Source organism: Pyrgilauda ruficollis, unplaced genomic scaffold (genome assembly GCF_017590135.1).
Source record: "Pyrgilauda ruficollis isolate IOZ18807 unplaced genomic scaffold, ASM1759013v1 scaffold86, whole genome shotgun sequence".
Classification (NCBI taxonomy): Eukaryota; Metazoa; Chordata; class Aves; order Passeriformes; family Passeridae; genus Pyrgilauda; species Pyrgilauda ruficollis.
In genome coordinates, this window is record NW_024530599.1 from 3,140,956 (window position 1) to 3,154,386 (window position 13,431).

Sequence of the window (13,431 nt, forward strand, 5' to 3'; positions counted from 1 at the left end):
TCTTGGTGTGTCACATCTAAGCTGAAGCTACCAAAAAATGCCTGTCTGAAGTCCAGAAGGTGAGAAATTCAGCCCCATGAGTTCTTCATCTGGACTCCTCCTAGAAACTCAGGGTCTGTGCCGTCAGGGAATGGTGGCATGGTAACTCCATCCTTATCCCACAGTCCCACGCATGCCAGCAAGGGACTGAGGGTCAATCAGTAAAAGTCTGGTGCAGTAAAGAAAGTGGCAAAGAAACCTTCATGTTCAGATACTGGTAAGAGAGTAATTTACATGATTAGATAGTTATCTCATTTCCCAGTGACCATCTGACACCACTACAGTTGAAATCTTGTTTTCTCTTACAGCCTTGTAGCAATGGCAACATTCCCAGTATCACAGAGAGCCTAAAACATGTCCAGTGGTATTTAAATTGTTGGCCTATCTGAGGGGATTTGCATCTGCATGCACTCAATGTCTGCAGGATTAAAGCCGTGAATCACGGCTTCTATCGCAGGGCCAGAATGGAATTCCCCTCCCCACCTCAATAAATAACTTGGCTTCCTATTTTTTTTTCCCTTCTTTGTCATTTTTTCTTCCCTCTGCAGAGCTGCAGACTGACCAGAGCTGAGGGCAGGACAGACAGACTGGTGGGTCCTGCTCACATGCCCAGGGCACTCCCTGCCTCTGAAGCAGACAGGACAGACAGGACAGACAGGACAGACAGGAGCCAGACTCCTCCTGCAGGAGCATTATCCTGCACCACCAGGAGATCAGGGGATCAGCTACAGCACAGGAGCACAGGCTGCTGTTTTCAGTGAGCCCCAGCAGCATCCCTACATCACTGCACAACTGCTGAGGGCTCACTTCTGAACGGTTTGGTGCCATCAAAGTATGAAAGAAATAGCAATGCTTGGACACCTCTACATTCAAGGCTCCTTCGCTTCTCAAGTTTGGCTGCTAGAAAGCAAAATGGGACAGGAGGAGTAAGGAAATAATGGATTTTTCTGTAGTGTTCTATGAATAGTGGGAAGAACAATACAACAAAGAGTAGCAGAATAATACTTAAAAGCAGTTATTTAGCTCCCCTCAAGAGTTAGTGGCCCTGCTGCGAAGAACACTTTTCTAGCAAGCATGTGAGAAAAAGTATCTTGTTTACTCAAATTGTTTGGGTGGCAGGTATGACAAAGCTTCCAGCAATGAGAAAACCATTCAGGGCCACAGCTGCCTGCACCCTTCATGCTCTAAAAGAAGGCAATTTGAGTTACTAGCCTTCACTTCAAAACATGATGTAGCTACTGAAATAACCAAAGGTGCTGGATTAACTGGGAATGAAACCTGGAAAGAACATCAGGGACCATTTATGCACTGGCACACACCTCCTTGTCTAGTGCCTACACATCAGTTCAGGAACCATTCTCATCATTTAATGACTTAATCTTCTTCAAGATTTGGAAACATTTCTGTCTGGAGGCTTTTCACCCAAAAGAAAGGCTTGTGTTGTACTGCCTGACTGTCTAGCAGAGAGTCAGCTGCCCTTGAGATACCTACCCTCTGTAAGATTTTGGTTCATTTTCTTTTAACTGTCCTGCAATGTGCTGTGTGTCAGTTTACACTGTTCTGACATGCTGGTTGCTTCAAGGACACAATCTGACCCCCGCTGGAAGTCAGCAGGAGGAACAAAGCCTGCTGCCTTCTCTCTCCTGGGCAGAACCCCAGGAGGGAATCAGTGAGCACCCAGGGCTGCACTGTGGCTCTAAGCACAGCCTCAGGGAAGGTGCAGAGAGCAGCTCGCTCTGCACTGAACTCTCTTGGATTTGTCCCCAGAGATCTTTTCCTGAGAAGGCTTTCACAGAGCTGGACTTTCCTGCTGACTGTCTCTATTTGCTAAATTGCTCTGCAAGTCCCTCTTCAGACAAGCCTTGAACGCTGCCACTGTGCACCTCTCACAAGTCCCCGGGCCCAAAGCTCCAGGTGCTTTGCTGCCATACAGAACACGAGGCTTTCTCTCACCCCTGTGACACAGTCAATGCCATTCCCAACAGGAAAATGCAAATACAGACATCACCAAACCCCAGATGAGCCAAGCAAGGCCGATGGAAAAGGCAGCTCCTGAGCTGGAGCCATCCAGCTCTGGATCTGTTCAGGCTCCCGTAACACTGCTTGAATTTATAAGTGCCCTAAGGAACACATAAGAAAATTGTCCTTGGTTTGTGATGTAGGATAAGGTACTTTGCAGTGACTGTTCCAGAAATTCTCCTATTGCCATGCTGTATTCCAGAATAATTCCTCTGCTCTGAGGGTATATCCATTATTTTCAGTAAACCACAGAAAGCTAGAAAAGTATGTATGGATGCATTAAAGTTAAAATGTGGCACAGACAACTGAAATGTATATAGTCTTGCATTATTTGTGTTAATTTTGGTGATTTTTGCTCCCTACTCATTGCCAGTACAACCCCAGTCAAGCCAATGGATGAATGTGCCCTCTGTGCAGAGACCAATACACACATACACACACATTCTTACCTGGTTCCTTTGTCCAGGGCAACACATTTGGACTCATGCTGGCAGGGATTTAGATCAGGAACACAGTGGTTAATCACCTCATCACACAGTTCACCTGAGGCAAAGGAAAAGCAAAAAAGCTGTAACACAGCTTGAACAACCCTGAACACCCATGATGTCCAGGGATGGCCAATCTCCCTAAGTGGAGACAGCTCAGTAGTTCAGCAGGAAGTGACAAAATTGCTTGTTGAGGGCACATGAGACTTCATTAAATCAGCTCCTTTGACCTACAGTGACCACAGTGTTTCTATCACATGGATTTGAGAGCCTGGTATAAAAAGTACTGACGTATGAACTCCACTTGGAGACAGACAGGGATCAAATGGGCAGCTCCTGACCCAGAACCTCTTATTTCAAAACAAGAAAGTGACACAAAAGTGAAGTTGCTTATTAGACCGTAACATTTTCACACGGGCACATATTTCAGCCATGGTTAATACACTGCCAAAGAAGCTGATTGGACATCATTCTGGGAAAGAACAACAACCCACAAACCCTCCCCCAAAAACCTCTGTGACTCTCCATAATAGGAACCAGCTTTAGGACTGCATGCAATTATAAAACATTCACTATTTATAAGAGAAGTACTAGCTCTATTGTGCTCACAGGAGATGATGTCTTTTCAGAAAAAATCTACCTCATGTAAGCCCAGCTCAGCTGTTTCTAGGTATGGTGTATAACATGCCACGAACCTCCCTGGATTTGTATAAGTTTTAATAATTAATAGCTGTAGAACATTCAAACCGTGATAGTTTATTTAAATACAATCCTTCTCCGAGTTCTAAATTATTAGGTCACACTTCAGTACCCCAGGATTTGAGATCCAGCCAAAGACCACAGAGATCTTTGCCTTCCCCAGAATCACACAGAAACCTACCCCACATCTCCCAAAGCCTTGCAAGAAAAGCAAAAGTCAGGTCATCTCAACATAGAACTCCCCAAAAGCTACAGTCCCAAAGCCCCCTGTGCAGCTCCACCAGAGGAGCACATCTTCAGGGTTTCAAGGTTACCTGTATTTTCTGTGCCTGTACATGGTACACACCATCACATAAGCAACAGGTCATGGGAATGGGGAAAAAGGGTAATGTGGGAGGCACTGGTGGGCTGGCATTGTTCTGGAAGGCTTTCATGGAGCTGCAGCTCCACCTGTCCTGGGAGAAATGCTATTTCCAAAAATCCTTAAATTTCTCTACACTCTAGTGGTTACAGAGAAACCCTTGAAAATACAAGCCAAGCAAACCACAAAGATCAAAATTCAGATGGAAAATGCAAATCAGAGCCATCCATCTTTTATCAGTTCTGTGATCTGGCGAGCTGGCTGAGAGCACAGTTTTGAGGATGACTCTGGTGCTGATAGGTGTGGTTTGTTAACTCCCCCAGGTGCTACTGCTCTGTCAGGTTATTCCTCCCACGTGTCCAGCCTCCCCCCAGTACAAGATACGCAGCTCTTGATATGACTCTTCCTCTTAGAATGGAAGTATAATATGTATTTGCCAAAATTACTCAACTGTTTTTGTGTGTTTCAAACATGAATGTGTCCTAGATCTGCTTTTGAGAGCTGTCAAGTGTAAATGAGAGCAGGAATCCAACCCATGGGAGGGGGCACTGCCAGCACAAACCCCCTCCTCGTGGGCCATACACACCCTCCTGGCTTTGTGCTGGGCTGGGCACTGCCAGGGCAGTCTGGCATGGCATCCTGCAGTTTATTGTGCACAGCAGCAGCTATAGCACAAGCAATTCCACCTGGAGCCAAGCAATCCCAGGAAGCCACCACTGTTAACGGCTACCAAGTGTTTTCACAGCCCTGGACAAACCCTGTGCAAATATAATGAAAGTATCCAGCTCAGAAAAGGGCATGTGCCAAAGAAACTGAACACTGCAGATCCATGGGAACCAGGGAACAGATCTGGGCTTGGGGCTGGCCACTGTACTTTGCTGCTCCTCAAAAGCAATGAGAGATGTTCTGTTCTTATAGCTGTGAACACTGGGGACAGCTGTTGACACGTTCTGAGGTGGCAGAAGTGGAATGGGTCTGCTTACTGCCATCCCCAAGTCTATAGGCCACCAACCCTCCCAAAAACTAACAAAAGCACTCCCTCAGACCTGAACATGAACAGGTCAGTGTCACCATGATATTTTATGAAAAATCCTTTGCTAGGATTTTCCCCTCCTGAGGAGCTGAGGGCCTCAGGAAAGAAATATAAAAAATAACTATCTGCTGCTGTGGAATGCAACAGGTGCATCTGTGATTGGTGCATGTTGGTTGTTTCTAATTAAGAGCCAATCACAGATGCAGCTGCTCGGACTCTGAGAGTCACAAGATTTTGTTATTCTATTCTATTCCTGTTCTTTCAAGCCTTCTGATGATCTTTTTCTCTCTGTTCTTTTAGTATAGTTTTAATGTAGTATTTTAATATAATATATATCATAAGATAATAAATCAGCCTTCTGAGAAAATGGGGTCAAGCCTCGTGTCTCCACACATGGGGAGTCCTCAACAGGTCAGATCTTGCTACAAAGCTTGCAGAGCTGCCAGTTTGTCATCTTGATATTCCCCATCTCCCTCATGGGCTATGGAACTTATGTGAAAATAAACATCAAAAAAATTAACTGGCTTGTGACATTAAAAGAGTTTAAATGAGCTTAAGCTGGAAATAATTTTGGAAGACCACCTAATAACTGAAGAGAGTGTGGATAGATGCCTTCAACTGTCCTTTTACTAAAAATGGTCAATACATACTTTTGAAGTTTCTATTTTTTCTTTTGTTTTGTTTTGAAGCAAAGGAAACAGGCTTTAAAAAAATATGAACGGTATCAAAACTCTCAAAGGAAATCATAATTCTTCTTAAAGTATTCTTCTGAACAGTCTTGACAAGTGCTTAGAGATCCAGTAAAAATCTCCCCAAATGTCAAATATTATGACTCACAGTGTCATTCTGAAGACACCACTATCAAAATGTAGGAGAATTCTAGGCTAGGTACCAAACAAAGCATCCAAAAAAATGATATTTTTCATGCAAAACTTGGAACATTTAAGGATCCTTCCTGTTATTTTTCCCATCTATCACTCATTAGGGAGCTCACTTGGGAACGCCTTGCAACTAGAGCAGCCTCATCTCAGGAAGAAAATACCTCTTGGTCATTATTTCAGGCTCCACCAATGTTCAGTAGATGCTGCAGAAGGCATGCCAGGGAAATAAAACACTTTTTGAAAAGCAAAACCCAAGGCACCAGCTACACAATGTCTTTCTCATATTTTATTCACTCAGAAAATTATCTGGGCCAAAAAATCTGCCCTCAGACCTGAGAGCTCAATATTCATTGGTCGCTTTAATGTCAGTATCAGAGGAAAAATGTGATCCTCTTTTTTTTTTTTGGAGTGACACAGGGCTGCTTCTCTGTGCAGCAATTAAAGGTCTAGTCCAAATTTCTCACTGGATAGTTATGTGAACCTAAAAACAAACCGGACATTCATCTTAGGCCAGCTCCTAGCAGCACTGCTTCTCTTTGTGGAGGATATTTGATCATGCTAAAACAAGAGAGAACTTCAGTGTAATGCTTTCCCAAGTGTAGGAAACCATCCAACCTCCCCATTTTCCTCTCTCCTACATGTTCTCAAATCACAGCTCTAGTTTGGGTACACACGGGTTTCTGAAGTGCTTCTATAAAACAGACAGGAGAACCACAGCTACATTTATTTTATAATCAGTTAAACAACTCTCTTAATCCCAAATAATGCTTTTATTCCATCAAGGCACACTTATTCTCTTTAATCCAAGCTGAAGAGAATAGGTAACATGCAAGCAGATGCTCGACAGATGAAGAGAGCAACCTGATATACCACAAAATATGGCAGTTTTCAGATTAGAACCAAGTTATAATGACAGGTGGAGCTTTAACAGGTGGATCTCCCTTTGCTGCTAACGCATGCAAAAAAAAAAAAAAATAGAGAGAAAAAAAATAGAGAGGAAAAAAATCCCTGAACAATAGCCAAGGTATTCTGCTCCTTCAAAACCACCTCCCTTGTCACCTTCACTGACATTGTGTTAAAGAAACACAGTTTTTTCTTTTTTTTTTTTTTTTTTTTTTCTTTTGGTTTTTTTTTTTTTTTTTTTTGCCTCTTGCGACATTTTCCTGGCCTTATTTTTCAATAGAACGATGAATTTCAAGGGGCTTTCCACAGGGCTCATTGCTTATGAAGAGCTGCCAAGAAACACGCTCAGGCTCTTCTGTAGCCTTCCCCACGTCTCAGAGCGAAGCCAAAACAACAATAGGGCAATAAAGATGACTTTTACACACAGTTTAATAATCATCTATCTTTTTTCCGTTCTGTGCTGTCATGAGAGCTATTTATTTCATGCCCCATTAGACTTTTAAATCCAGGATCCAAGCTACACTATTCCTCCCTAATCAGTAAAAGAGAAGCTGGATGCAGTAAAAGTATTTTACTTATTTATCTTTAAGTGAAACTGCAGTTCTGAAAAGACAATGTAGAGCAGCAATTTGCAACCAATGAGTTCAATTATTTTTCTTTTGTTCCATGTGTCAGTTGGGTGATACTTTGTTGTAATATACTGACAAAACAACATAGAGAATATCCCTGTCCTTAATGCAAGAGAAGTTTGGTAGGGCCTGCAGAACTGGCAGTAAATATGCTGTTGAGAATTTCACAATATTACTTGAGAAAAGGAACGTGCTTATGGTGAAGGAAGGATGGAGAAAGCCTGGCCTGCATCCACAGCATGGAAACTTTTCCAGGCTGCACAGGGTGAGTGGTTAAATAGTGTGTTGCAACATTCTGAGCTCTGCCAGGTAAGTCTGAATGGAACTCGTCTCTTTGCTGCTAATAAAAAACACTGTGCTGTTTTTCTCATAGGAGATTACTCATTTTATATCTAATAAATTGTATTGGAAGAAATGTTTGCTGTGTTTTGTTTTCCCCTTCTCTCTGCTCAGTCATTAAAAAGAAGTCAGTGCCAATTGGAAGTTTTAGAACACTGAACTTAAAAATGGTTGGGTGGAACAGACAGGGTGTTCCTCCAAGGAAGTAATTCAGTAAGGAATGTTGTTGATGTTTGATGAAAATCTCATCTAAGAAAATAATAATAAAAAATTTTTACTTCCAAACTATTTCAACTTGCAATGAATAAATGAGAAACTCTGTAAAAATCCTTCAGCAGTAAATGCTATCACGTTAGATACAAAAACATAAAAGAAATCACCTGAAATGCACTGTAGCAGAGTAAATTCTGCATGATCACTGAAGTTTGCTCTTGCTTGACAAACACTGCCCACAATACTTAGCAGGCAAAGAGTTACTTTATGCTTTTTATCCTGTCTTAATTGTTAAAAACTCCCAAGTTTTCACTTACCAGATTTTGACCTGTTAAGTGGGAACCCGTAAGTTTGATCCCACGCTGGGATTCCCACAGTAGTTTGGTTTTCAGATTCAAGGAGAAATTCTCCCTAAACTTAAGGTTCAACAAAGGGAGCATGGGTAAAAGCAGATCTGGGCAGGGAAATAATGACCCTTTCACTGTTTCAGAATCTCGAAGAAGGAATGTGTTCTATGCACTGCTGAAGTAAGAAAAACCATAATCAACATCCCAAATGCCACACGATACAGTGTGTGAAACATTAACTGAACCAGACAGTTTCCAGTGCCCCTTCAAGGTGGTGACCTGCCTAAAGCACTATTCCTCAGAACCACAGTGTCTGGGAAAGAGCTTAATTTTGCTGGACACCCTACATTTTTGAGCTGTATTTATTCATATGGATGTTTTCCAGTTGTTTGGAATCAGTTGAGGATCAGTTCAGCTATCTCCACAATCTAGTACAGCAAGTGACACCTGAGATGCCACACATTATCTGAGATGTTCCTCCTGGGCTGGCAGAGAGGACACTCTGTGGATTAATGCTGGTCTGAACAGGAATGGGTCTGGAGCCTGTTAAAAATGCTCTGTCTCAGCACTCCTTCCTCCCTGCTCCAGAACTCCCATACAATCCTTCATGGACTCCTCTGACGTGGCTCCTTCCCTCAGGCTGCAGCTCTCCAAGAACTGCTGCAGCCTGGGTCCCTTCCACAGCACACAGTTCTTCAGGAGCTGACTGATTTCCTTGTTTCCCACTGTGGTTCTTGACAGACTGGATTTAATGACTCTGAGATCCCATTTGAGGATGAATTCACTCTGCTCATCCTAAAGGACAGCAGTAGCTGACATTCCACTTTCCTGCAGACATGCTGTGTCCTGATGAACAAGGAGGAATTCTCTGCTATATCTTATTGCACAAACATGCCACTTTACATTTGAGAGAGGGGAGTTTGACCAGAGGAGATCCTGGAGCTGAGCACTCCAGCACAGCAGGACACCCACACTGAGGCTGAAGACAGGCTGCAGCACTGCCAGCTGCTGTGCTATTTCCTCCCAGAGGGTCAGATAAGAGTCCAATCTGATAGCAATGACATGTGGTTCTCTCTTCATAAAACAGGGCTGGAAATGGGCTGAGGCTCTTGAACAAAGCCCAAACCTTCCAGGTCTTCCAGCACTTCTCATTCCCAGTTACACAACTGGGAAATGTGGGTGCCTTTTTGTGTTTCATGCAGAAAGCGAGTACACTTCACATCTGCCAAGTAACTAAAACTGAGAAACTTCCATGTAAGGCAGAACTCCTTCAAATACAAAGGAAGAAAACACACTAAATTCTGACCACAATTTTCTCTGTCTTGAGGAAATTATGGCTGAAGTTCCAAAATTTAAAAGGAGTTGATAGTTAAGTACTTGTTAAGCCTTCAGCATTTATTAGGCAGTCCAGATCCCTGTGGAACCACAAGCTGAACCACGCCACCTCAAACCTCCTTGCTCCTGTAGCAAAAATTTGGGGGGGAAAAGCAGCTTCAGTGCCATGATCCCCCTCAGCCTGTCTAGGGGTGGCTGGGGGACAGAGCCACACAGGTGCCACATGGGTGCCACAGCAGCCCAGCCATGGGAGGGCTCCAGCATGGAGGGGACAGCCACAAGCCCCACACAGCTGGAGCTGTCTGGCTGATGGGTGCAGCTCTCCCTGGCTGCATGGGTGCAGCTCTCCCTGGAGCTGTCTGGCTGCATGGCTGCTGGGCTCTGGCCAGACGGAGTTACCACAGTGGGACACTCCAGGAAAAGGGCTCCTAATCACTAACAGGGAACTGGGCTCTAAAAGAGCTGCAGACCTCTCAGATACCATCTACCACAGCACACCACAAGGTCCCCTAAGGTAAAAAAGATCTCAGCCTTCTCATCCAAACACATCAAACCAGAAATAGTTCCTAGCTTTATTTTATTACTATTTCTTTTGAGATTTTGAGAGAGATTTTTTTTTTCAGTGATACAAACTGCTTGCAGCTTTTTCCCAGGGAGGCAAACTATTTTAAAACACTTGCTCCTGCCCTCTCTCGGCCATGGGTTACTGGGTATTTTAGTAAAGACCTATTTTCAGCAGTGGAAGCCACTAGTTATTTTTTTTTATGTTTCAGAACAAAGAGGTGAGGGCATTGCATTGTTGAAGTTTTTTAGGATCTTTTGCAAATAGGAATATATTTTCTGGTTGGGTTTTTTTGGTTTTAGGGTTTCGGTTTTTTGGTTTTTTTTTTGGTATGTAAGTGCTACATATTTCTACTTCTGCTAAAATTAGACAGGAGGAGGAAAAGTCACAGCAAACAACAAAACCAAATAAACCAGCAGGCAAAGCACCAAAGCATTCAAAGTACCCAGGGCATGTTGGGTGCAGCCCATTTGCTCCTCTGTGCATGTTTGGACCCCTCTTCACATGGATGCACAGAGGGCAGCGAGGCTGAGGACAGGATTTCTTTGAAGGGATGAAATTCTGTGTTTGAGTCTAGGACTATGAGCAAAGCAGTGATGGGCTGAAGGAGATCTGTAACAGAAGTGAACAGGAAAAAGGAATGGAAGGGAAAACTTTCTGAATTTTGCCCTACATTCCTACACCACAAAGCTGAAGGGAAAACACAATGTTTGTGTCAATAGCTGGGGATAGGCCATGCTACAGCCAAAAAGGCAGAGATTAGGAAAACACAAAAGGGCAAGATCAGGGTGACTGATCTAATGCATATCCTTCTCTTTTGATGTCCCTATGATTCTTTTTGAAGGGAAAGAGAGCCTACAAAATTGCAAGGAGAAGCTGCAAACCACCAAAAGTCCAAGCAGGTTGTAAAACAGCCCCAGACTCCTCAGAGCTGGCTGGATTTGGGTGCATGATTGTTCTGGAGGAATTACATGTTTATAATTCAGCTTCAGGATTAAAATAACCAGTTGGGCATAGGAAAAAGAAGACATCAGCTGACAATTAAAGCCATCAGGACTTTGCTACACAGCATGAGTATTGGTTTGGCCATTTAAACACAGGCAACAAATATTGAAAATATTGATTTTAAGAATGGTGAGGAAACCTGGTGATGGTGGGTACGGGTTTGAAGCTTTCTTATGGCATTCAGCTGTCTGCCTCCTCTCAGCTTTGTCTTCTTTAAGTTGCATTTACTACTTCATGGAATCCATTTGTAATTCCACATTGTTTTAAAGTTAATAGATGGAAAAGAACTAGGAAGGAGGTTATTGTGTGAGCGTGGGCTGCTTTTTGGTGTGGGTTTTTTCTTTTTTTAAATGAAAGTGAAATGGGGCTGGAGTGTGGGAAATTCCTTCCTCAGCAGACACTTAACAAATTGGCCATTTTTCATCTACTGAGTCGGGGGAAAGACTGTCAAAGAATTTTAAAAGAAAACACTGCAAAATCTTATTAATTGAAGAAAGATTTTTGGCCTTCATTTTTCCAACCAATGAAAGCAAAATTCATGCATCATAATTTGGGATATTGTTCCCTAAAAAGGCTATAACAAGTAAAACCAGGCAAACAGCAGATAGAGCAGGAACACACTAAGGTATGGAAAAAACCAAAGCCTGGATACTGTGACTCTGTCAATAGTCAAAATTTTCAACACATTCATTTTTAATTTGTATTTCATTTAGGAACATAAGATTTACAATCATGATTTAACCATTGCTCAACTTAGCCAAGGGGGACCCTAACTATTTCTTACAGAACAACACACAGACACACTCTTGGATCTTCTTCCCTGCATTCAGACTGTTTTCTGTATTACAGCATACATTTGTTCTATAAATGCAGAGTTTACTGAAATATCACTGCCCTGTTACCAGCACTGTGACATCCAAGAGCACAGGGGTGATGAGGAATTCAGGCTCCCTGCTTGGCAGGGGAGAAAAGCAGGAATCTGCAAGAACTGAGCTGGGCACCTCTAAGCTCCGGTTACTGCAGACATCCCAGGCTGTCAGTGCAGAAACAGCTCCAGCGCTAGACAGACCTGACTGAACATGGGGGTTAACTACAGCTGAGAAATCCCATTTGTACGTAGAACCCACAACTCTTGCAAAATTACACTGATATAAATGGATGGTCTGGATTTGTTCAGCCACAAAACCCAGCCAGTCAACCTTTCAAAGAAATTTCTATTTTCCATACAAATGTTGGTGAGGAAAAAAAGAAAAAAAACCCACCTTACTCTGTCTACTGCTTGTTAACAACAGAACTAAGGATAATATTTGGGTACTACATAAAGAGATATCACCTACATTTTCTGTCCTGCTAGACACAGTCTGGCTGTGGATGTTTGTGCCCTTTCAGGCACTGAGAGGTCATTGTCCCCCAGAATACTTCACAGGGAAACTGCTTCCCTGGACTGTACACCCCTGCCTTTCTTTGCTCAAAGAAAGAGATCAAATCCATACACCCGGCAAAGCTGGAGCACACACAGTTTGGTAACACAACATTTAGCACCAGAGAAAGGCAGGTACCTCAAAACACAGTTCTGAGCACAGGAATAAGCACTCCTGAGCCCTGGAGTGAACTGCTTTCTCTCTGAACTCTTGGCCTTCATACTCTGTGCAATACTGAACTCATCTGCACCTACCTTTTCTTTGTTGTTTTTAATAGATACTGCCATAGCAGTGTCAGATATTCCTTCAGTACAAAAAGGTTCATCTAAAGAGAATATACCTAGAGATGCCCTGGGTGTCACTGGAGACTTCAGTCAAACTCTTTGGCCAGCAGCTCCCTCTCTTTCCAGGTCAGCCACACAAACCATTTCAAGGTGTGCTTTCATGACTTCCCTCTGTGCTTCCATGGCATTTCCACCACTTTTGTTCAGTCAGCTGAGAAACTTCACATGATGCCCCATTTCTTGTGGTTGGATTCAACTCGTAAGGACCCTCAAAGCCATTGCTCAGGTTTGCTTGGCTTGTGTGTACTTTTGTTTGGCTGATGGCTTCAATTCTTCCAGCCATTTCATGCTGCTCCCTGCCCTGCTTAGAGGCCAGGGGTAGCTCTGAGGGACATTTCAGCCCAGCCAATTGCACTGCAGTCAGTCCTGCCAGGGGACTGATCAGGTTTGATGAAATAACCCCCTCCAAAATGTAGGTAAAGCAGGTTAAGGCAACTCTGGTATCACAGTTCACCAAACTCTTCCTATTTTAAGCAACATTAACTATTTCAAATCTTCAGATTCTGATTTAAGCAACACTCCTATTTTTGCAACCTTTTTCACCTATGATTAATATTGTATTTTCTGGAAGTATTTCCTTATTTTCTTCAATAATTTTTTTTCCCAATTGTAACCAAGCTTATTGCCTGCACCATGATAGCAAATGCTTATTGTGTGATTGTATATTACCCCCATGACAACAGTGACCTCTGGTATTTGACAAACTCCTGCTAATCAGCAGAGGCACAGCACAGACAACATTCAGGTAAAAAAAACAAAAAAAAAAAAAACAAAAAAAAAAAAAAAAAATACAAAAAAAAAAAATCAAAACCAACA

The 13,431-nt window shown here is 42.8% G+C and overlaps 1 protein-coding gene across 1 annotated transcript in view; it reads right to left on the reverse strand.

The window, feature by feature from the left end:
* The window catches only part of SLIT3 (slit guidance ligand 3), a 467,475-nt gene that overhangs the window by 32,653 nt on the left and 421,391 nt on the right, over window positions 1–13,431 (reverse strand). The window contains exon 29 of the mRNA XM_041488030.1: window positions 2,508–2,601. Within this exon, the coding sequence (XP_041343964.1) occupies window positions 2,508–2,601 (94 nt within the window). The remainder of the gene's footprint in view (window positions 1–2,507; window positions 2,602–13,431) is intronic.